This window comes from Typopeltis vanoorti, chromosome 11 (assembly GCF_054136105.1).
Source record: "Typopeltis vanoorti isolate ZY-2024b chromosome 11, IOZ_Tvanoo_1.0, whole genome shotgun sequence".
NCBI lineage: Eukaryota > Metazoa > Arthropoda > Arachnida > Uropygi > Thelyphonidae > Typopeltis > Typopeltis vanoorti.
In genome coordinates this window covers 30,194,861-30,219,990 of record NC_143559.1, presented here as the reverse complement: position 1 = coordinate 30,219,990, position 25,130 = coordinate 30,194,861, and the positions used below count along the sequence as shown (strand labels likewise).

At 37.6% G+C, this 25,130-nt stretch overlaps 1 protein-coding gene across 3 annotated transcripts in view; it reads left to right on the top strand.

Moving 5' to 3' along the window:
- Positions 1–25,130, top strand: part of LOC150101407 (1-phosphatidylinositol 4,5-bisphosphate phosphodiesterase classes I and II-like) — a 965,056-nt gene that overhangs the window by 674,054 nt on the left and 265,872 nt on the right. For all 3 annotated transcript variants that reach the window (XM_090400893.1, XM_090400892.1, XM_090400891.1), the window contains one exon: positions 8,036–8,200. In XM_090400893.1, the coding sequence (XP_090257019.1) occupies positions 8,036–8,200 (165 nt within the window). The remainder of the gene's footprint in view (positions 1–8,035; positions 8,201–25,130) is intronic.

Genomic DNA, 25,130 nt, shown 5'->3' with positions numbered 1-25,130 from the left:
AGACAACAGAGTCTATTGTATTATTCCTTAAATACAGGGTGTTTCAAAAAGAATGTCCCAACTTGAAAATTGTATATCTCTGCAACCACGAACCACAAATGAATGTGACTTGTACCAATGTGAATTGTGGTGAATGAAACTTTAGGCCTTACTTCATACGTGGTAATTTATTTTGTAACTGTACCACATTTTCATTATTAAATATAATTATTTGAAATCGGGTCATTTTTTTTAAACACCCTGTGCATATCCCATTTGTTCTTTTCCCATCCTCTCAGGCAATGCATTTCATACTCTTGTGAACTCTCCATGCAAAAAAAAAAAAAAAAACCTTCTTATCCACTTATCCACTACTTCCTTTTGCAACTTCCAGTGATCACCCTTATCCTTATTCCTTGCCCATGTTCTATCGTATGAAAATCTCCCAAGTATCTCATCTGATAACCACTTAACAGCTTAAATGTCTCATTCATAAGTTCCAAACTGTGTAGTTTGCATGCCTTCAGTCTATCCTCATAATCAACATTGTATTACTTTTGTTATCCATCCCCATCAAATATGAGCACAGAAATCCAGATGTGTTTTGATAAATACAATTGAACTGCCATCCTTTTATATCTTGTGGTTAATGTCCTCCTCAATATAGTAGCATCTTGTAGTAGGCTTGTGTTTGGAGAGCTACAAAAGCTAAGTTGTTCAGTTAGCGATATCAGATAAAAATTGTATTAGAACTAGATTATAGTGTGGTGGTAATTAGATTAAGTAAAAATTTTTATTTAAATATATGAGACACATCCAGAAAATAAAGTCTGTTCAGAATTTACTGCCAAATAAGATATGGGAGAGGGATCATGCATGTGTGGTAGCATAGAGTGACTCATTAGCTAGCTTGACCATTTTACTTTCATTCCATTATTGTTTATCTTCTACTAATAATCTATAATGAGTGCTATGATAAAAAAAAATCCCGCCAGTTGCGAGAATCATGGTGCAGTAGAGTTTTTGTTGGTAGAAAACAATAGTGCTGCAAAAATTCACTGATTACTGTGGTTAGACAATGGTGTCATTTGTTTAAAGAAGGGTGTAACAATGTTCACGATGAAGAGTGCAGTGGTCGACCAAGTGTGGTGACAGATGATTTGATGGAAAGAATGAACACAAAAATTAATTCTGGTTCCTTGCTGAAGAAAATCACTGAACACGATCCCTTTTCAGTGGCAATCATTTTTTTGACTGACAGTGCCTGTTTGAATTTCTGTTGCCGTTTCATGAATGGCTGGCCATGAAACTTCCAAATTCCAAACAAAGTTTTATAATTGTGAAATTATGATTCCCATGAAATTTTGTGAGCATATAATGCCATTAGTGTCATTTCTGATCTGATTTTTTATCCTGAGAGGGTGCAACGCATCTCTTATAACTAACACTCCACCACTATATTTATCTTCCTTGTCCTATAGAAATGTGCAATACCCTTTGATTTCTATCCCTGTTAGAACATCCTCAGCAGTTACCCAAGTTTCACTGATACCAACAATCTTTGGAGAGACTGAGCAAGACTAACTCATTTCCTTTATTCCTAATCCTCCTAGCATTTGTGTACAGAAAATACAGTGCATTTCCAAGATTCATATAGCTGTTATTAATCCCCATATATTCCATCTGGCTCTGCAATACAATATGCATCCTCATTTCTCAAACAACTATTCTCACATTAGGCCTTCCCAGCTACATTTCATCCTTTCAACTGTAGTTTCCATATCCTAACAAGTCTCTCCAAATGTCTGTGTCCTTCGTTGTTCAAATGTGATCCATCTTTTGCATCCAGCACTCTTCTATTCTCATATGTATTCCAGGAATTCACATATGGAAACAGGAGGCGAGAGGGAAGGAGAGAAGTATGGGAATGCTAGAAGAGAGAATAGGAGCAGGAGAGGAGAGAGGATGAGAGAGACATATGGGAATGAAAGAAGAGGAGAGAATGGAAATAATAGGAGAGAGGGAATGGTAAGAGGTATAATGTATGGGGACTCAATGATCCATGGTATTCAAGATAGGATGCATGAGGAGTGTTTGCCAGGAGGAACAATAGAAAGAGTGGCTATGGCAATTAAGAGAGGAGAAAGGGTGGATGAGATGATTGTGATGGTAGGAACAAATGACGTGAGTGGTAATGCAAGTCGGACAGCGAGAGATATGAGATTTTTGCTTGAGGCTATACGGAAGAAGACAAAGAGAGGAAAGATAGTGTACATGTTGCCTAGGTAGGATAATGATGAGCAGAGCAGAAGAGTGGTAATATTGAATGACATAATAGCTAGAATGTGTGACAAGAGAGGACTAGAAATTGTGGATGCTTGTAGTGCATTTGAGGACAGAGAGGAATTATATGTGAGAGACCGCTTACATTTGAATGAGGAAGGACGTAGGCATCTGGAGAGATTGCTGTTCTGAACAAGTCAGTGTGTCCCAGGGAGGATGGTAGCAGGGATGACCTCTTGTGGGAATGGGTACTTGGGAGAAGGAGGGATGACATCAACTAACACTGAGCCCAGTGGAGTCTAGAGGGGATAATGCTGGGTATAGAAACAACATCATTTATATGATGCTTTATACTAATGCCAGGCGTATCTAGAATAAGGGAGAGGAATTGGTGGAGCAGATAGCATCAGCCTGGCCAAAAATTATTGGGGTCACTGAGACGTAGCTGACAGAAGAGGGTATAATAACAGGAATAGAAGTTGCTGGGTACGGCATTTTTTGGCAGGATAGGAAGGGAAAGCGTGGTGGTGGAGTACTGCTTATGATAAGTCACGACCTATGTCCTCTAAGAGTGGATGCTTTGGAAGACAGTGACACTAATGATTTTGAAAGCATATGGTGTGAGGTGGATGTGGGCAAGACAGGATATTTAGTGGGGTGTTGCTACAGACCCAGGAGCACAGAGGATGAGGACCAGGAGATGTTTAGACGGTTGAGTTTGGCAAGTGCAAGAAGAATGATTGTTATGGGAGATTTTAACTACAGTAGTATAAATTGGGGAGAGGAAGATGCATGTAGCGATAAGGGAATGGAATTTCTAGAATTCTTGAGGGACAAATGTCTTAGGCAACATGTAATAGAGGGAACAAGAGGTGCAACAGTTTTGGATTTGGTTATAGCATCAGAAGAGTTGATAATAACTGAGATGACATTTCTCCCATCAGTTGGAGAGAGTAACGATATGGTTTTGACATTGAAAATGAATAGACATGCAGGAGTATCAAGGAGACAGGAACATATGTGGAATTATAAGGCAGGTGATTATAATAGTCTAAGACGTCAACTTGGGGAAGTTTGATGGAGGGAGGATTGGAAGGCAGGGATATCATTAGTGCATGGGAAATTGTGAAAGAATATTTGTTAGCAGCAATGGTAAGTTGCATACCACGAGTGTAGAAGAGGACACAATTTGTGTCCTCTTCTACACTCTACTTTTCTTCTACACCTTATCTTATGTAAAGTGGATGACAAACAATATTAAGCAGGAATTGCATGCGAAAAAGAGGTGTAAGGAGACAGGTGAAGAGAAGATGCATGAAGAGTATAAGACACAGGCCAGAAAAGTGACTAGTATGGTAAGGAAGGCGAAACTGGAATATGAGAGGAGATTGGCCCTAAGATCAAAAGCACTGGCCACATATCTAATTTTTTAGATATGTGGCCAGTAGGAGGAGAAATGACTGTGGAAGAATGATATTGCAGGATTAAAATGGGAATAGAGTGACTGATGCAGAGAACATAGTGGAATTGTTCAAAGAACACTTTATTGGAGTATTTCCTCCTAGAGGAATCAGTTTTAATACTAGAGGAATAGGGCAGGTTCGAGGTTTAGAGGTATAGAAGGAGAGTGTGTTTCAAATACTGATTACTCTGGATGTCAGTAAAGCTGTGGAACTGGATGGTATTTCACCACGAGATTTGAGAGAATGTGCTAGGGAACTGACAGTTCCTTTGACCTGGCTTTTCAATGAAAGTCTGGTTGTGGGAAAGGTGCCCATGGAATGGAAGGAAGGTGAGATAGTGCCATTGCGTAAGGGTGGTAGCAGACTGGAAGTGTCTAATTATAGGCCAGTTTGTGTGTCATCAGTAGTTGTTAAGATCTTGGAGAAAGTAGTGAGGGACCATATACAGCATTGGGCAGATGAGGGTAGTGTTATCCGTGAGAGTCAACATGAAAGGCGGGGGGGGTACTCTTGTTTTAGCAATATGCTAGCCTTTTATAATAAAGTTACAAGAGCATTAGATGGGGGAAAGGCATATACTGCCATTTTCTTAGACTTAGCGAAAGCATTTGACAGGGTCACATGATAAGCTGATATTTAAGTTGCAGCACTTGGGTCTGGATGTCAGATTGGTCAACTGGATTCAGGATTGGCTGTCCGATAGGTATCAGAGAGTTGTGTATGGTGGGACAGTTTCAAGGAGGCAGAGGGTTACAAGTGGGATTCTACAGGGCTCAGTACTGGGACCTATATTGTTTAACATGTTCGCTGCCACGCTACTCGGGCATAGTTTGTTCCCGCACGCCAAGTGCTTTCTCGTCTTCAAGGTCACTACGAGTAATCTCGTAGCCGGCTTATCAGACAGAATTTTGTTTCGTACGCCAACTATGAGTAATCTCGTATCATCCCCCACCCATATATTACATGCGCTGAAGAATGTGTTTATTGCATATAGTCTCTAAAAATCTTCAGTTTCGCCACGACCAGTAAAAGAAAACTTACTGATAAAGAATTAGAAGCTTACGCTAATATGAGCGATGATGAATTTAATAAATTTATCATTGCAAATGGAAGGATAAGAGGGAAGTTCTTTCCATTTCAAATATGCACAAATTTGAAATGGTTGAAGCAAAAAATCGGAATGGTAAAATTCAATTAAAACCAAATATCGTTAGGGACTATAATTTGGGTATGTCGATCTTTCTGATCACATGCTTTCTTACTATTCCCCCCCTTACGAAAGACAATTAGATGATCAAAGAAATTGGCAATACGCATTTTTGATATATATATTCAAAATGTGCAGAAATTTTATAATATAATTACTGGAAACGCGATGACTGCATTAAAATTTAGAGATCAATTTATCTCAGTTTTTGTTGGAATGGATGAGCTTACAGCATCACAGAATATCAGCAGGATTCGAGATCTTCATTACTTGGAAATTTTACCACCTGCAGAAAAAAATATTCGCTGACAAAGCCATGCTGAGTATGTACACGAAACAAACAATGACATGAAACATGTTATTATTGTCCTGTTTGCCAGGAAAAACCACCATTGTGCATGGAAAATTGTTTTAAAGTGTATCATTCGTAATTTGAATAAAATGGCTTTTATTTTATTGATTTCATTTTATTATTTTTATTGATTTTATCAGTTTTAAGTTGATTTACAAATTACGTGTTATACCACGGATTAGCTCGTGCTTGGAATAGAAGGTTGGTAATCGACATACGAGTATATTCGTAGTTGGCTTATGAGGCACATATATAATATACTATATTTTAGTTGAAATTATTTCCCTTCTATCAAGCCCCCAGATGTGCTCTCTGCTTTATTCAGAATCCAAGGGTCCAAATTAACGTAATTATCCTAAGGTAAAACTTGTGTTTGCCATAGGAAGTCGGTAAATCGACATACGAGTATATTCATAGTTGGCTTGTGAAGCTCATATACGAACTACGAGTATACTCATAGTTGGCAGTGAACTTGTTAACCTTTATATCAATGACATTGTCAGTGGATTGCAAGGGAATATTCAGTTGTTTGTGAATGATGCGAAGCTGGGAAGGATTATTAGTAATATGCAGATGTGGTAGCCCTGCAAGAGGATTTGAATAAGCTAGATAGATGGGCAAATGAATGGGGGGTGGAGTCGGTTTAATGCAGCAAAATGTAAGGTCTTGAGGTTTGGGAAACATCGATGGGACACTGCATACTCTATGGGAGGAATTGAACTGGAGGAAGTAGGAGAGACAAGAGATCTGTGTTTGATGATTGATAGAAACTTGAAATTTAGGGGACAAATTGCAAAGGTGGTGAAAATAACACAGAGGATTGCTGCAATAATGAGAAGGACACTGACCTGCAGAGATAAAGGGGTTATCATTTCGTTGTGTAAGTCTCTGATCAGACCACACTTAGACTATTGTTCTCAGATTTGGTCCCCAGGATTTGAAGGGGATAAATTAACTATGGAAAGTGTACAAAGGCAGATAACAAAGATGGTTTCAGGACTGTATAATGTTAGTTATGAGGATCGGCTGAGGGAATGTGGACTGCAGAGTTTGGCGGATAGAAGAAGGAGAGGTGATATGATTGAGACTTTTAAGCTGTTGAGAGGTGGTTACAGGGTTGACACTGGTTAGAACATCGTTCAATTCTTTCGCTTGTTAGAACATTGTGCTGCAGTGATGACGAGGGGCCCATCCCTGGAAGTTACGAAAGGAAACTGTGAGCAAAAGGATGAGGAATGTTTCTTTGCATGGAGGGTGGTTGAACCATGGAATGCATTGCCTGATAGAGTGGTGAGAGCGAGAACAGTCAGTGAGTTTAAAGAGTCGTATGATAGACTTTGTGTTTCTCAGGGGGGGGGGGGAGACTTCCCCTCGATGAGTCTTGATAGACTTTGTGTTTCTTAGGAAGGACCTCCCACAATGAGTCTTTTGACTCCATGGAGGCTCGAATAATAATAATAATATTCCACACCTCTCTTCTTACACATTCTCCCTATCACCTCACTCGTGATCATTTGTTCTTCTCCTCTCCTGTACTTTGTAGTTTCTCTATCTTCTGTCTGAAATACGTCAGAGGAAAGATAATTTCACTATCTTCTCTCTGACACATTTCTGCTGCACCATCCCTAACATCAAATGATGTTAGGGATGGTGCAGTGCCAAAGGATGTTTGCTGTGCATTCTGAATCACTGCATTTCCATACCTGACACTCCAAACAACTTCATTCATTATTTTCTCACTAGTCTCTGATCCTTTCTGTCTCCAATATTTCCCTTCTTCCAATCTCTGTTTTCAATTAAATGATTAAATATCAATTTAATACTGATAATCTAACTTCATAACCTCAAAATAATTTCATGCCTGATATAGACATATGCATAACTAACTACATATCTAAAACTTGTCAGGAATTGATATAGGTGTAATTGATTTTCCTTGTTATCAAATGAAAGAATATCTACTTTTGAGAAAATTATTGTGAAACTAATGACTGTTAGTAATCCAATAAATTAAGCTTTTTTTGGGGGTGGAGTAAAAAAAGTTCTGTTAATATTCAAAAGTACACATGCCCCCCCCTCCCGTTTTTTTTAAATAATAATATTTTATTTATTTAAGTTAAGGGATATTACCTTAAATAAGCTTAAATAAGATAAACTTAAATAAGTTTATATGTCGCCGAATTGAAGCCTTTCGCTCTTCATATAATTAATAATTTATTAGGACACCTTCTTGGCAATTCTCATAGTAGGGTATAGGTAAGTTCTGTTTGCTACAAACTTGGTATTTCTAGGTCTACCTACTTACTGATGAGACCTCAATAAAGGTCGAAACCGGTCTGGGTAGTGACCTTCTCTCACTCATAATGTAGAACAGTAATACAGCTCCTAGGAGCTGGGTTTCACATTATGGGGAAATATCAAGAATAGTGATCGGAGCTTGCTCCACCCTTACCATGAGTTGCCTCAGTGTTGCACTCCCTAAAGGGTCAGTTGTAACACCATCCAGGTATTTGCTCACACTTGGACTCACCGAACTTTATATATTTACTATATTCAGCATGAAACTCTTTGAGTTTCTTATTTGGCTATGAAACAATATGGGATGTAATATCCCTTAACCTAAATAAGTGTATATGTTGCCAAATTGAAGCCTTTGGCTCTTCATATAATTAATAATATATTATTTTATTTCATATGGAATGTACCACCTTTTTCAGTATTCATTTCAATAATTACATTTACTACCTATAGATAATATCTGGGCAGTTTCTCTCAGATAAAAGAGTGGGAACATATGTTGAAGTTGAGATGTATGGATTGCCAGCTGACACAGTAAGGAGACGGTTTCGTACTAAGACAGTTCCTGTTAATGGAATTAACCCAGTATATGACGAAGATCCTTTTATATTCAAAAAGGTAATTTTTTACTAAATAAGAATGGTGAAGTTTTGCATAATAGTAATAATCATGATTACTATACTTTTTTTTGTTGCAGGATCATTATAGCTGCTCATTAGTACTACACTCTGTATTCACTACATTCTTCTGACAATATATTCCATTAATCCACTCCTCAATATGTAAAAAATGTACATGAAATTCATATGTTGTTGTTTTTATTATTATTATTACTGTTTCCACCTTGATGGTGCACTCAGCATAACATAGTCTTTGTTTTTTTAAAGTCCTGGGTTGAATTCTTATCACAGAATTAGAGTAAATTTGTAAAGTCTTCCAACTGAGTGTGAATAGTGAGTCTCATTCAATAGTTGCAAGAATTTGACTACCACCTGGAGAAGGAAAAATAAATAAATAAATAAATAAAAACAGTTGGAGGACATGTTTAATCCAGGGATACAGCAAACAAAGGGAGAGGTTATACTGTTGCTGTGTGTGTGTGGTACTCCACTTGAGATCAGGTGCATTTGTACCTCAATTAACAAAGATATTCGTGAATAATGAACATAAGAGTCAGGGAATAAGTAACAATATTGCTATTATTTCCATATTTCACTAGTATTCATAGTTTATTATTATTTGACACCTCCAGGGAGTCCAAATCAAAGGAGGGCACCTGCTCTACAACTCTGTCTCCATCACTCAATCCACCAACTGACTGCAACTACACCAATGCCATCTACCACCGACCACCACTACTATTTCCACAGACAATCACAAACATCCATGCCCATGGCGGGATTCGAACCTGCAGCCCTTTGGCTGAAGAGTGGATATGCTAACCACTTGGCTAACCAGGCTGGCGTAGTTGTCTTGTTTGACTAATATAACATCTTCCATTCAACTTGTTTGTTCAGTATGTTGCTCACCATGGTTAGTAATACTCCATTCCATTCACTAACGATGAAAGTCTAGTTCTCACACCCTTAATAACCATACTGTTATTCAGTTTTCATGGGTAAAAGTTGGGTAACAGTAACATTTTTACCTTACTGTGATTGGTAAGGTAAAAATATCACCTCTATCTGTTCAGTAAAATCCTTTATTGGTTTGTAGAACTAAGACATTCCCTCTTAATCTACCTACTTACCAGATTTGTAGGATATTTCCATAGAAATATCTGTGTTCTCTTAATTAACATTGCATAGTCTCATTGTTATCTTATTTATCCATTTCTGAACTTTCTCCACTGTTTAATGATATTTTCCTCCCTGTAATTTATGATTTACTTCTGGCAAAAAAACAGTGAACTAATGTTTTCATGAGTTTAATTCAGGTATATTTTATATATCAGGTCTGCAATGTTGAATTGGGCTTGAGTTCTAGGAATAAGAAAGTTATTGGGTCTCTTTATATGGCCTTGATTCGACCATTTGTCTTGATTTAGTTAAGACAAATGGTCGAATCAAGGCCATATAAAGAGACCCAATAACTTTCTTATTCCTAGAACTCAAGCCCAATTCAACATTGCAGACCTGATATATAAAATATACCTGAATTAAACTCATGAAAACATTAGTTCACTGTTTTTTTGCCAGAAGTAAATCATACTCTGATCTCTGATTAAGTTTAGCATTTTCTCTCATGTCCTTCCTCTACATTTACATTGCCAGCCTGGTTTTCTGGGTAGCTAGAACTCTCAGGCTGTGGGTCTGGATGTTTATGAATCTTTTAGTTGGAGATAAATTCCATCACTTGGTATGAAACCACTGCCCCATTTATTAGAGCCTGAGCTGGTTCGAAAAAAGTTCCATATTTGGTCTCTAGAACCAGAGTTTCTGGATTATTCAGGAGCTGAATGAGGAGGAGGTGGAATGTCTTGGGAGAAGTATGAAAGATGAGATTAGGAGAATGGAAGAGCTAAATGCAAGGCAAATCAGAGTAGGGGGGGGAGAGGGAGAGAGAGGTATGGGAGTACTAGAAGAGGAGAGAACGGAAACAGTATGAGAGAGGTATGGGAGTGCTAGAAGAGAAGAGAATGGAAACAGTAGCAGAGAGAGCTATGGGAGCGCTAGAAGAGAAGAGAATGGAAACAGTAGCAGAGAGAGCTATGGGAGTGCTAGAAGAGGAGAGAATGGAAACAATGGGAGAGACGGAATGAGAGAGAGGTATGGGAGTGCTAGAAGAGGAGAAAATGGAAACAGTAGGAGAGAGGGAATGAGAGAGAGGTCTGGGAATGAAAGAAGAGGAGTAAATAGAAACAAAAGGAAAGAGGGAATGGTAAGAGTTATAATTTTTGGGGACTCAATGATCCGTGGTGTTCAAGATAGGATGCATGAGGAGTGTTTCCCAGGAGGAATGATAAAAAGTGTGGCTTTGGCAGTTAAGAGCGATGAAAGGGTGGATGAGATGATTGTGATTGCGGGAACAAATGACTTGAGTGGTGGTGTAAATAGGGCAGCGAGAGATATGAGATTCTTGCTTGAGGTGGTGTATGAAAGAAGACACAGAGAGACAACGTGTGTGTGTGTGTGTGTGTGTGTGTGTGTGTGTGTGTTGCCTAGGTATGTTAATGATGAGCTGAGCAGAAGAGCAGTAATATTGAATGACATAATAGAGCTAGAATGTGTGACAAGATAGGACTGGAATATGTGGACGCTTGGAGTGCATTTGAGGACATAGGAATTGTATGCGAGAGACCGCTTACATTTGAATGAGGAAGGACGTAGGCATCTGGAAAGATTGCTGTTCTGAACAAGTCAGTGTGTCCCAGGGAGGATGGTAGCAGGGATGACCTCTTGTGGGAATGGGTACTTGGGAGAAGGGGGATGACATCAACTAACACTGAGCCCAGTGGAGTCTAGACGGGATAATGCTGGGTATAGAAACAACAGCATTTATATGCTTTATACTAATGCCAGGAGTATCTGGAATAAGGGAGAGGAATTCGTGGAGCAGATAGCATCAGCCTGGCCAAAAATTATTGGGGTCACTGAGATGTGGTTGACAGAAGAGGATATAATAAGAGGAATAAAAGTTGCTGGGTACAGCATTTTTCGGCAGGATAGGAAGGGAAAGCGGTGGTGGAGTATGGAGTACTGCTTATGATAAGTGACGACCTATGTCCTCTAAGAGTGGAGACTTTGGAAGACAGTGGTGCTAATGATTTTGAAAGCATATGGTGTGAGGCAGAGGTGGGCAAGACAGGATATTTAGTGGGGTTTTGCTGCAGACCCAGGAGCACAGAGGGTGGGGACCAGGAGATGTTTAGACAGTTGAGTTTGGCAAGTGCAAGACGAATGATTGTTATGGGAGATTTTAACTACAGTAGTATAAATTGGGGAGAGGAAGATGCATGTAGCGATAAGGGAATGGAATTTCTAGAATTCTTGAGGTGGCAAATGTCTTAGCCAACATGTAATAGAGGGAACAAGCGGTTCAAGAGTTTTGAATTTGGTTATAGCATCAGAAGAGTTCATAATAACTGAGATGACATCTCTCCCATCAGTTGGAGAGAGAGTGACCATATGGTTTTGATATTGAAAATGAATAGACATGCAGGAGTATCAAAGAGACGGGAACATATGTGGAATTATAATGCATTTGATTATAATAGTCTAAGACGTCAATTTGGGGAAGTTTCATGGCGGGAGGAATTGGAAGACTGGGATATCATTAGTGCGTGTGAAATTATGAAAGAATATTTGTTAGCAGCAATGGTAAGTTGTATACCACGATTCAATTTGGAATAAAGTGGATGACAAACAATATTAAACAGGAATTGCATGCAAAAAAGAGGCTATGGAAGAGATATAAGGTGAAGACAAGATGCATGAAGAGTATAAGACACAGGCCAGAAAAGTGACTAGTATGGTAAGGAAGACGAAACGGGTAAATGAGAGGAGATTGGCCCTAAGATCCAAAGAAAATCCTAGGAAATTTTTTAGATATGTGGCCAGTAGGAGGAGAAATGACTGTGGAAGAATTATATTGTGGAATAAAAATGGGAATAGAGTGACTGATGCAGAGGACGTAGTCGAATTGTTCAATGAACACTTTATTAGAGTATTTCATCTTGGAGGAGTCAGTTTTAATGCTAGAGGGACTGGGCAGGTGCGAGGTTTAGAGGTACAGGAGGAGAGTGTGTTTTAAATACTGAGTAATCTGGATGTCAGTAAAGCTGTGGGACTGGATGGTATTTCACTACGAGTTTTGAGAGAATGTGCTAGGAAACTGACAGTGCCTTTGATCTGCCTTTTCAATGAAAGTCTGGCTGCAGGAAAGGTGCCCATAGAATGGAAAGAAGGTAAGATAGTGCCATTGCATAAGGGTGGTAGCAGACTGGAAGTGTGTAATGAGTAGTTAGTAAGATCTTGGAGAAAGTAGTGAAGGACCTTATACAGCATTGGGCAGATGAGGGTGGTGTTATCTGTGAGAGTCAACATGGATTTGTGAAGGGGTGCTCTTGCTAGTCTTTTATGATAAAGTGACAAGAGCATTAGATGAGGGAAAGGCATATACTGCCATTTTCTTAGACTTAGCAAAGGCATTTGATAGGGTGCCACATGATAAGCTGATATTTAAGTTGTAGCACATGGGTCTGGATGTCAGATTGGTCAACTGGATTCAGGATTAGCTGTCTGATAGATATCAGAGAGTTGTGTATATTGGGGCAGTTTCAAGGCAGCAGAGGTTTACAAGTGGGATCCCACAGGGACCTGTATTGTTTAACCTTTATATCAATGACATTTTCAGTGGATTGCAAGTGAATGTTCAGTTGTTTGAGGATGATGCGAAGCTGGGAAGGATTATTGGTAATAGTGCAGATGTGGCAGTCCTGCAAGAGGATTTGAATAAGCTAGATAGATGGGCAATTGAATGAGGGTATCGGTTTAATGCAGCAAAATGTAAGGACTTGAGGTTTGGGAAACATTGATGGGACACTGCATACTCTATGGGAGGAGTTATACTGGAGGAAGTAGGGGAGACAAGAGATCTGGGGTTGATGATTGATAGAAACCTGAAATTTAGGGGACATATTGCAAAGGTGGTGAAGGTAACACAGAGGATTGCTGCAATAATGAGAAGGACACTGACCTGCAGAGATAAAACAGTTATCATTCCGTTGTATAAGACCCTGATCACACTTGGACTATTGTTCTCAGATTTGGTCCCCAGGATTTGAAAATGGATAAATTAACTGTGGAAAGGGTATACAAAGGTAGAAAACAAAGATGGTTTCAGGACTGTACAATGATAGTTATGAGAATTGGCTGAGGGAATGTGGACTTCAGAGTTTGGTGGATAGAAGAAGGAGAGGGATTGAGACTTTTAAACTGTTGAGAGATGGTTACAGGGTTGATACTAGGAAGTTCTTTTGCTTGGTTGAACAGTGGGAAGGACTGATGACAAGAGGCCATCCCTGGAAGTTATGAAAGGAAACTGTGAGCAAGAGGGTGAGGAGTCGTTTCTTTGCATGGAAGGTGGTTGAACCATAGAATGCATTGCCTGATGGAGTGGTGAGAGCGAGAATGGTCAGTGAATTTAAGGAGTGGTATGATGGACTTTGTATTTCTTAGAGGGGGACCTCCCCTCAATGAGTCTTGATAGACTTTGTGTTTCTTAGGAAGGACCTTCCCATGATGAGTCTTTTGACTCCATGGAGGCCTGAATAATAATAATAATGATGATTATTATTATTATTATTTAAAAATAAATAAAATATCCAAGTGAGAAAAAAATTGTATATCCTAACCATGATACTATTAATGTATCATAAGTTTGATCGTCTGTGGGTGGAAGTTGCATTAGCCAAGTGAACCACCACCATCTTATATGTTAGAGGCATAAAGTGGATGTTACTATGTTTGTCAACATAATAGGATCTCTGGTTTTCAAATCCTTTTTCCTTCTCTTCTTACATATAGTGCAGGTAATACCTTTAAGGGTATGTCAATCAAATATGCTGCATGGATCCAGAACCCATTCCATTCAAGGATACAGCAGTAATGTAGCACTGAAGGGTTGTTGCTAGATGGTACATGTGGCAGAACCTGATGGCAGTGCATCAGGAGACCTGATGATCAGCTTCGAAACAATCCAGCTGCCATTTACTTTGTCAGATCTTGCTTGAAGGAAGTTGGGAAGAACTATGAGAAATTGAGTAGATGTGAACTTTACAAGAAAACTCGAATAGACTGAGTGAATGGGCACATAAGGGAGTTCAGTGTTGAAAAGTGTTAGGTTTTAAAATTTGAAACCAAAGATGGGTTAGTAGATTATACATTTTATTAAGAGGACACATTTCTGAAATTGTGAGGACAACACAATGAATTCTGGCAGTGATGCAGAAGACACTTTATAATGAGTTTCTGATTTTTGACTCCATGGAGATCTGAAGATAATAATAATATCCATTTCAGAACCATTCATAGCCTTAGTTCCAGTATAAATGATGTGCACTACCAATTACAATATAACTTAGTCTTTTATTTCTGACAAAATCTTGTGTGTCCATTCACTCAGTCTATTCGAGTTCTCTTGTAAAGTTCACATCTACTCTATTTCTCACATTTCTTCCCACTTTTATTACATTCATTTGACAAAAAAATTGTTCACATTATTATTATTAACATCTGACCTCCATGGAGTCAGAGACTCATTGTGGGATGTACATGATGATGATGATGTACTTGCTGATATAATGGCCATAATTTCAAGCAGTTTTGAGAGAAATGTCCTTAATACTTCTTATCTTTATTACATGTTGTTCTTTCAAAAAGGCCTTGTATATTTAAATGCTTTCCTGAAATTTTGAACTTATATCACTCTTTCACCAAATTTATTGAAACTACATTTCTTATCATCAAAATATTTAATGAAATATTTCCCCAAAATCTGCCATATCTTCAATTCAGGTAAATGTATAAAACACTGAGAAAGTAATGAAAATTAATCAAATTGCAAAAGCAATTTGATTAATTTCCATTAATTTTCTTATCAAATACATTCCTTTATCTCTTTCATTCAACATTCAATAAGCTCTCTGCATGCATTTTCTGAACACCATTATATACATCTATACTTTCTATCTTATCTAAAAATCTACTTTCAGAAGGTTGGGAAGCTTGTTTCATTTCTAACAGGACATTAAACAAAATACCATGTTCACATGGTATTTTGTTTAATGTTTGGTTAAACAAAATACCATGTTCACATGGTATTTTGTTTAACCCTCCAACCGGCTAGAAAGTATGTCCAGCTAAATCTGGATACGATTCAATACACCTGTTGAAAGAACATGGATAAGAAGTGCAATTTGGCTGTTCTGTCCTTTAGAAGGTGCAATAATCCTTCACACTGTAGAAAACACTTAAACAGATTATCTCACGAAGCTGAGTCTCAGTTCTCTATAACAAGGAACACAGTTCCTTGTTTTATGCTGGGCAACTGGACTCTTAGTTATATTAGAGAGACTAAAAATATAGAAATTATTTTTATTTTCTCTTTTTATTGTACAGTTTTAAATTCCAGGACAAAATATAAATCCTTGCATACTTTCTTCAGTTAAATATTGCATTACTTTGGAGAACCAATGTTTAATGTTTTTGTGCTAATTTTGTGTAATCGCTTACTTGACAGAACATTTTCTTTGTTTTCGAAGAAATTAATTCATGATAATTATTTGAAATATTATTTAAAAAAAAATCCCGGTCGCCGACGTTCTAGATCATGTTATCTTTGTTCAAAATCATATTTCGAAGAATAATTCACAGATTTTCTTCAGGAAATCTGTGAATTATTTTTTGATGACACTGCTTTATAGAGAATAATATGCAATTCTTTAACACGTTCGCTGCCACGCTACTCGGGCATAGTTTGTTACCGTATGCCAAGCAATTTCACTTCTTCAAGGTCATTACGGGTAATCTCGTTGACGGTGGTAATCGACATATGAGTATATTCATAGATGGCTTGTGAGGCTCATATACCATCTATGAGTATACACACTTTCACTGCTAGCTCTGCACGCCAAGCATTTTAACTTCTTCAAGGTTAGTACAGGTAATCTCGTTGCTGGCAGTAAGCGTCATACGAGTATATTCGTAGTTGGCTTGTGCAGCGAACATGTTAATCATATCACTAATTTTTTTTAAATATCGTAATGTACTGTTCTTTGCACTTTCACCTTGTTGGTTTCCCTATATAATTGGTCTTTACAAAATGAAATAAATGGTTATTATTTAAATTAATATGTATATATTTTCTGCTAGTTTATATATTTTGCTCCAATTTTAAAGTAAGCGATACTTTTGCGTATATTCTCTGATACAAAATATGTATATGTGCATGGAGCAAATGTGAAATTTCATATTTTCACAATATTATTATTATTATTATTATTGACACCTCCAAGGAATCCGAAGACTCTTTGCGGGAGGACAACTGCTGTACAACTTTCTGTCTCCACCCGAACCTCTACTACCAATCATCCATGTTAATGCCATCTACCACCCACTACCACCACCACAACTAGTATTTTTTGTCTGCAAATTGTGTGTATTCTGAATGGCCGATTTGTCTGTATGTGGGATGAAAAACCCGAGTTTACGGGAGAAAAAATCCTGCTACCTCCGTATGAGATCGGCTAACTCACCTTCGATTGAAAGAAGTCCATATAAAGATTTCAATAGAATTGAACTTTATTTGGACTTTGATAGTTTTACACCCCCCCCCCCCCAGCTGCAACACTACCACACATTCGAAAACTGTTATGAAACATAACTGGTAATTAGTTTACAGAATTAACAACGCATATAAAGTATATTAATTAAAGGTAACCTTAATGAATAACTTCTATATTTCAGCAACGTCACGTTGCCATCTTCAGGAACATAAAGATATGGTATGTGCACGCAGGCTGACTACAGTGTTGAGTGGTGGCTATGGCAAGAAAAGAATTAAAAAAAAAATGAAGTCGGCACTTGAAAAAATACCAAAACCTGATAAAGAATTCTACTTCCTTACCATAGCCACCACTCAACACTGTAGTCAACCTCTCGTCGGTAGTTTTAAAGCCTGAAGCACTCACTGCACTTGCACATGGTCACAATTTCACCCTAGCTCCTAAAAGAATACCTGCCGAGGAAATCATGATCCAAATAGAACGTGGGATTCGCAACCTTCCTAACCATATCGCCAACAATGTCAGACTGGATGTAGTCGGTGTTCTCACTAAAGCCAAACCTCCAAAATCCAACTTATCCAAAGACGAATATGCAGCCCTACAAGAAACGAAGAATAACAAAAAAATAGTAATCACCAAAGTGGATAAGGGAAACGCCACTGTGGTGCTCAATCAAAAGGACTACAAAGGTAAGCTTAATGCTTTAGTACTAGACCATACTACTTACCTCCCTATTGAATATAATCCTACCAGCTCTCAGATTAGAACTCTCCACATACTCCTTAAGAAAGTCACTTCTTGGCCTGTGGAAGTCACTAACAAACTAAAACCTTATAACTCTAGACCCCCCCCCCTCCCCGATTATATGGACTTCCAAAAATACATAAACAAAATGTGCCATTACGTCCCATAGTGGATGGCATTGATTCCCCCACATATAAATTAATTAGCCAAAACGCTCACACACTATACTGGCAACACACCATCACACATAAAAAACTCAGCCCACTTTAAAGCCAGTATAGAAAACCTCTCACTCCAACACACTGACATAATGGTCAGTTTTGACATCTCCTCCCTATTCACTGATGTCCCACTCAAAGAAACCCTAGAGCTCATCCAAGCCAAGTTTCTTTCTGATATCTCAGCCCTATTTCAGTTCACAATGAACTCAGGCTATTTCGTTTGGCAAGGAAAGTTCTACAAACAGATAGAGGGGACAGCCATGGGTTCACCACTTTCCCCACCCTTGGCCAATTTCTTTATGGAGACCTTTGAAGAGAAAGCCTTAAACTCCGCCCCACAAAAACCCACTACTTGGCTTTGTTACATGGATGATGTGTTCGCTATTTGGCCACATGACTCAGACACACTCCACGCCTTCCTAACACACTTAAACACCCAACACCCCAGAGTCCAGTTCACCTTAGAAAAAGAGGAAAACAGCACCCTCCCCTTCCTAGACACTTTAATCACTCGCCAACTTGATGGATCTTCGGTTTTCTCTGTTAACAGAAAACCCACCCATACTGTCAGATACATTCACCAGCAATCCCCCCCCCCCCTCACAACAATATGGGGTTATAAAAACACTATATAACAGGGCAAAATTAATCTGCTCAGATGACAAGGCCCTAACTACTGAACTAAACCACATCCTCAACACTTTCATAGCCAATGGCTATAACCCCCAAAAAATCCAAAAAATACTAAAACCAGTAAACGACAACCCCCCTCCCCCCTCCACAATAAATCTACCACCATCCTCTACATCCAGGGCACCTCTAAGAAAATAACCAATATCCTCAAAAAATATGACCTTACTTCTTGTTACAGACCATATAAAAAGTTGGCATCCGTTATCCGCTCTACCAAAGACCAACCACTTCCCCTAGACCTACCTGGTGTATACCAGGTCCCTTGCAGCTGCAAATTGTCCTACTTTGGCCAAACAGGCAGAACAGCAAATATCAGGATTTCAGAACACAAAGACTACATCCAGTTTCACCAGTACAGCCGCTCTGGGCTGGCAGACCATGCCTTAGATACCCACCATAGAATTCGTTGGAAGAAAACAAAAATGATACACCGCAGCAAGTTTAAATATGAAAGATTATTCAAGGAATCATCAGCAGCTCTAAAAAAACGTTCCAAACCTCAACAAATTTGGGTGCATGAAACTACCCCAAATTTGGGAGACTTACATTATGAGAACTTCAGCCCAAAGACAACCAAATTAGCCTGCCAGAGGGCACCATTAGGACTTTAGGAACATTATTAGTTTCGTGCTTTCTTCCTCATTTGCCATTGTTAGTGCCTGCGTGCACATACCATATTTTTATGTTCCTGAAGATGGCAACGTGATGTTGCTGAAATATAGAAGTTATTCATTAAAGTTACCTTTAATTAATATACTTTATATGCGTTGTTAATTCCGTAAACTAATTACCAGTTATGTATGACCAACGTATAAGCCTTGCTACTAGAGTTATGAAACATAGGTACAGTTTTGTTTAATTCATTATTTTTCCATAGTAACTGTTCCACATAACGGTTAATTTTTTGATATAGAAACTAGGTGGTGATTATTATAAATCAGAAAATTATAAATAAGAAAATATACATATTATTTCCTCATTATTATAAATCAGGAAGTTATGTGAGATTGAGTAACAGGGGAAATTAATATTTAAAACCACTGTCATTTCTACAAATGCAATATCAGAATAATATGTTTTGAATGTCTGCTAATCAATCAGAAAGATGAAAAAACAAAACAAGGAATTTCTGCCTGTAAAATATTCAGTTATTGCATGAGGCACTTTAGTGTGCTGCCTGCTGGGCATGTTCTTTTGATCTGGTTCCCAGTAGGGGGGGGGTCAGTAATCTCAATTAGCTTACAGCTTATTACTGGGCAGAAAGGAATATTAGTGTATGTGTATATATATATATATAATACCTTATCCAAACAATTCTGAATAGTAGGGTAAATCATTCTCTAAGATGTTTTATTTCTTAATTTTTGAAATATTCTGTGTACCACAATCTCTCCTAATGCAACCGTCTTTCAAATATGCCTATTATAAGATTGTTTTTTTTTTATAAATAAGAATACAGTTTGCTGAAACTCTGTCTATTAAATTTTCATAGCAGTGTGTGCCACAGATAAGAAATTTTCAAAGTAGCACGAATAATATTTTTTTTATTACAAAACAGCAAAGTTTGATAATAAAAAATTTCCACTACAATAAAGTTCAACAGATTTGACAATATTATTGCCTTATTTCTTTTCTCCTGTGGGAGAAAAACGCTAAAATGTCACTCTTATAATTATAGCAGATTTTCTATTGGCTAAAATAGTAAGGAAATAATCATTTGCACTTTCATTTCAAAACACAAAGAAAGAACATCTGGTTTTTTCTTGTGGTTGAAAGAAGAAATTACTGCACATATTTCTTTTGTGAATACAAGAGTGCAAAAATCTGTAAATTGATTACATTATAGCTGATAGAGAATTCATGCCAGAAAAAATATTTATGTAAAGATAAATTTAGTTTAATCCTTTATCCCAATGAGAGCAAACAAAGTTTGCGCCTGAAAATATCTTCAGGACTGAATATAGTGTTGTACTATCTTACCTGGGTAAGTAGTACAACATCAGGGCAACTCGTAGCAAAGGTGGAACAAGCTACCAACACTCCTATCCCAGTATCTCCCATAATGCAAAACACATCTCCTTGTGGATATGTATACTGTTATGACATAGTCTATGGAAGACTCTTCTTCCCCAAAAGTATATCTCTTTGCCTTTTATTAGTTCCCTCTCTCCCAAACTGGCTAAAATTCTTAAGAAGTTCAACATCAAAACATGCTTCACTACATTTCCTAAACTCCATTCCATCCTGAGTCGACCTAAAGAAAAACATCACTTTCTTCAGTACCCAGGAGTTTACAAGATTATTTGTAATTGTGGAAAGCCTTACTATGGACAGACTGATAAATCTATCCTTTTCCATGTTGAGGAACACAAAAGAGATATTTCCTACAACAGAACCCGAGCTAGCGCTCTCTCCAGCCACGTCCTATTCTCAATAAACTCCAACGAAGGCCGTCAACATCTTATAGACTGGTTTCAAACTTCAAACATGCATAAATGTTATGATGAACTTGAGAGACATATTCTCGAATCTAAAGAAATTTCACTCGATTCAACCCACATGAATAGTAGCCTCAGTTACAATTTATCTGATGCACACATTTCTGCTGTCCAGTACTGGCACTCTCGCGATCTCTCACAAACGTAGTTACATACATCTGGAACTATAGCACGTACTCCAGTTTAAACTGTACTACAGTTTATAGTAGATCTGTTGTCATTATTATGTAATGTTTCTGTCGTTTTTTTGTTTATAATTCTTTGTACTTAGACACCTGAAGAAGTTGTTTTATCAACGAAACTAGTAGTGTTCCTATTAAACCCCATTCTTTATTATTCTCAGTGTTTAGTCATTTAAACTTTATTAATTTTCATATCATTTTCACCGAGTAAATATGAATTCTAATATATATATATATATATATTCCTGAGGATGACCTTGGAAATGACAAAAAAAAGTTAAAAAGGTTGCAAGGAAGAGATTGCAAGATTGAAATGTCAGATTTTATTTTATAATTAGTAAGTTCTTTAACATGGTAGTATGTTTCCATAATTATTTATAATGATACTATCTTTGCATATTACTTTTCTAGTAATTTATCTCTAAGATATTTGCAAGACATGATTACTAAGCCACAGCCTTCCCTTGAAAAAAAGCTGTTCTGCACCCTATGACGAATCATACCACTGTACAACTTATTCTTGTTTTTCTTAGTTTGGACCTGAATTGGCTTCTAATGTAATGGAGAAGGGATATAATATTTCCAGTTATCTCAATATTTCAGCACTGATATCCAGCAACATTACACAAGACATGTGAAAACTTATGAAATTAATCTACTTAAAGGTGAAGTATTAACTCATATGAACTGTTCCAAATCAATGGTTTGAACACTGTGATTCATTCAAGATGGTACACAAAACGTTGCTACATGCAAATATTTTGCAAAAAGTATTTAATGATCATATATTATAAACTTGATGCTCTGATCTTTGGAAAATGCTTTTATAGTAACATATTTCAATATATTCTCCATTTTGTTCAGCACCTTCTTCAAGGATATCCCAATGTATGTATTGATCCTACTCCATGTCCTTATATCTCATGACATAATTGAATGATCATGGCTCTCACTTCCATGAAAATAGATTTATTCAGTAATACTTCTCTTTCATGAACTCCCATAAGAAAAGCCATATAGGTTGATATTTGGACAAAGTATTAGCCCAGTTTCTGTTCTGATTATTGGGATAGTGATATGAGATTATATGACTGAAGGAAGCATGCTGAAATCCAAACCCAGCATTTGTTGTATGGTGCCATCTTCCATAAACCAAGTTTTATACCTATGTGTATATATTGGTTATCACTCATGGTGATGATTTTAGGAAATAGGTGATGTATATAAAATAATTACTCTTTCCACTATTTTACCAAAATCGAACTGGCATTATAGAGGGAACAGTGCATAGGTATATAGATGCATGTACACAGGTATTGCACATGGTAAGAATGATACTGGGAACAAATGAGGTAAAACTTACAGTAGTGAAGGAAGAAACCTAGTGAACATCACTAGAAAAAAACACTTAGCTCTTGGAGTGAAAGTCTAAGCACGAGAATAGTTGTTGGAATGAAAATCTGAGGGAGAATCTCCTAGATATATAGCAAATTTTCAACATCCAGATTTCTTGAGGATGGGTGATTTTCAAGGAGAAAAAAAAAGTTTGATAGACCTTATATGTAAATTATGTTCTGATAATTTTATTTTGTAATATTTATGTCACCTCAAGGGCTCACTTTAATGAGTACAGGCTTTGCAAACCTAAGGCACCTGAAGCTGAACCATGCTTTACTTCATGTAATATACACCTGTTATGTTATCTATAGATATCTGGTCCCTACTCTTCTTTCTCCCTGTATTTCTTCTCTTTTTGTTCCTTCCCCCCATCGCTATTAGAGGATTTGAGGGTTAGGGGGTAATTCTTTCCTGTTTTCCTATTTTTTCACCTCATGCAGTGGGAGTCTGCCTTCTCTCCAGGTACCTGTCCCAGCTTAAATACAGACACTACAACAGAGGAGTAGCAAGCCGGCTGCAGTATCTGCCTTAAACTTCATGAGTAGTATAGCTAGAAGAGACTTGAAATACGGGACAATCGATGCGCCTGCCCTACCACCACATAAGGCAGGTGAGAAGTTTACAATGTGGTCTGCCAAAAATATTAGCCATATTTCCACAATTAATGTTTGGAAACTATTCAAACCTAGAAAATTAAAAGTGATTGAGAAAGAATTGGAAAGATTTAAATGGAATGTAATCAGAATTGCCGAAACCTATTGGCCAGGCAAAGAAATGTTAGAGCTAAAATGTGGCAGAATATATTATACGGTAGAAAAGATCAACAACACAGAAGAGTTGCATTAATTATTAAAAAGCATCTGATCACTTCTCACCTAGAAATCAGACCAATATCTTCTAGAATAATAGCAGCTAGATTCAAAACAAAGGAGAAGAACATATGCCTAAAAATAATTCAAGTATATGCACTGATCAATCATATGAAGAAGAAGAAGAATATCTAGAATGTCTTTAACATTTTCAAGATGAATTAAACACTACTAAGAAAATAAATATCACCTTAATCATGGGTGACTTCAATGCTAAGATTGGAACATTCACAGAAGATAAAAGAGCGGTAATGGGAAAGTTTGGGATTGATGAAACCAATGAATGTTGTGGGATGTTGTTATAGACCTGGTAATGTGGGTGGTGGTGATAGTGAAATGTATAGTCAAATAAGCCAAGCAAATAAGAAAAGGGTGATCATTATGGGTGATTTTAATTATGGCAATATAGACTGGAATGAAGAGATAGCAACTGGAAGTAAAGAAAATGAGTTTCTTGAGTTTTTGAGGGATAACTACCTCAGACAGTATGTAACAGAGGGCACACGAGGATTAAGGGTCTTGGATTTGGTCATCTCATCAGAGGATGTAATTATAAATGAGGTGTCAAATCAAGTGACCATGAGGTGATTACCTGGGTGGTTGCCAGCAGTGCAAGGACCCCTGTGAAAAAAGGGTATATGCGGAACTACAAGAGGGGTGATTATGAAGAGCTCAGGAGACAGCTTGTGGGTGTAGCATAGAATGAGGAGTTAGCTGGAAAAGAGATCATTGCAGTTGGGGGATTTTCAAAAACTATTTAGTAGATGCAATGTCTAAATGTATTCCAAGGGTGAGAAGGCTAAATAAGGTAGGTGTGAGATGGATGAATAAAGAGATTAAGCATGCGATACAGAGAAAAAGGGTATTGTGGAGGCAGCATAAGAGAAGTGGAAGTAACCAATTCCATGAGGATTATAAAGACCAGTCAAGGTGGGTGATTTGGTTGGTAAGGGTAGAAAAGTGAGATATGAGCAGCAGTGATCTAATGAAGCCAAAATGAATCCTAGGGAGTTCTTTCGATATGTAGCCAGCAAAAAAAAAAGAATGATTACGGAAGGATGACATTGAATGGAGAAAATGGTATAAAGAACAGCTGTTGCAGAAGATATTGTGGAGATACTTAATGAGCAGGCAGTTCATAAAGATCTTTCAATCTTTTGAATCTGACTTCATGGAGAGATTGACAGCAATTGATGATGGGGAGGAGAGACTGACTTAAGTGTGAAAGGGGTTTATGGGGAGTTGAACAAACTAGATGTTAATAAGCCTGTGGGACTTCATAATATATCACCACGTATTCTGAAGGAATATGCCAGAAGTTGGCATCTGCCGTGACATATATTTTTTTTAATATGAGTCTTGCACTGGGTCAAGTTCCTAAGGAGTGGAAGGATAGCAAGTTTGTGGCACTTCATAATGGAGGTGATAGAACTCAAGCATCAAATTATAGGCCTATCTTTGTGTCAGGTGTTGTGTTTAAGTTGTTGGAGAAGCTTGTGAGAACTAGGATCCAGAATTGGGTTGACAACAATTATATTATCTTTGATGGACAGCATGGATTTGCTAAAGGGAGGTCATGTTTTAGTAATCTACTTACTTATTACAATAAAGTGACTACTTCCTTGGACAGTGGAGAAGGATACACAGTAATATACTT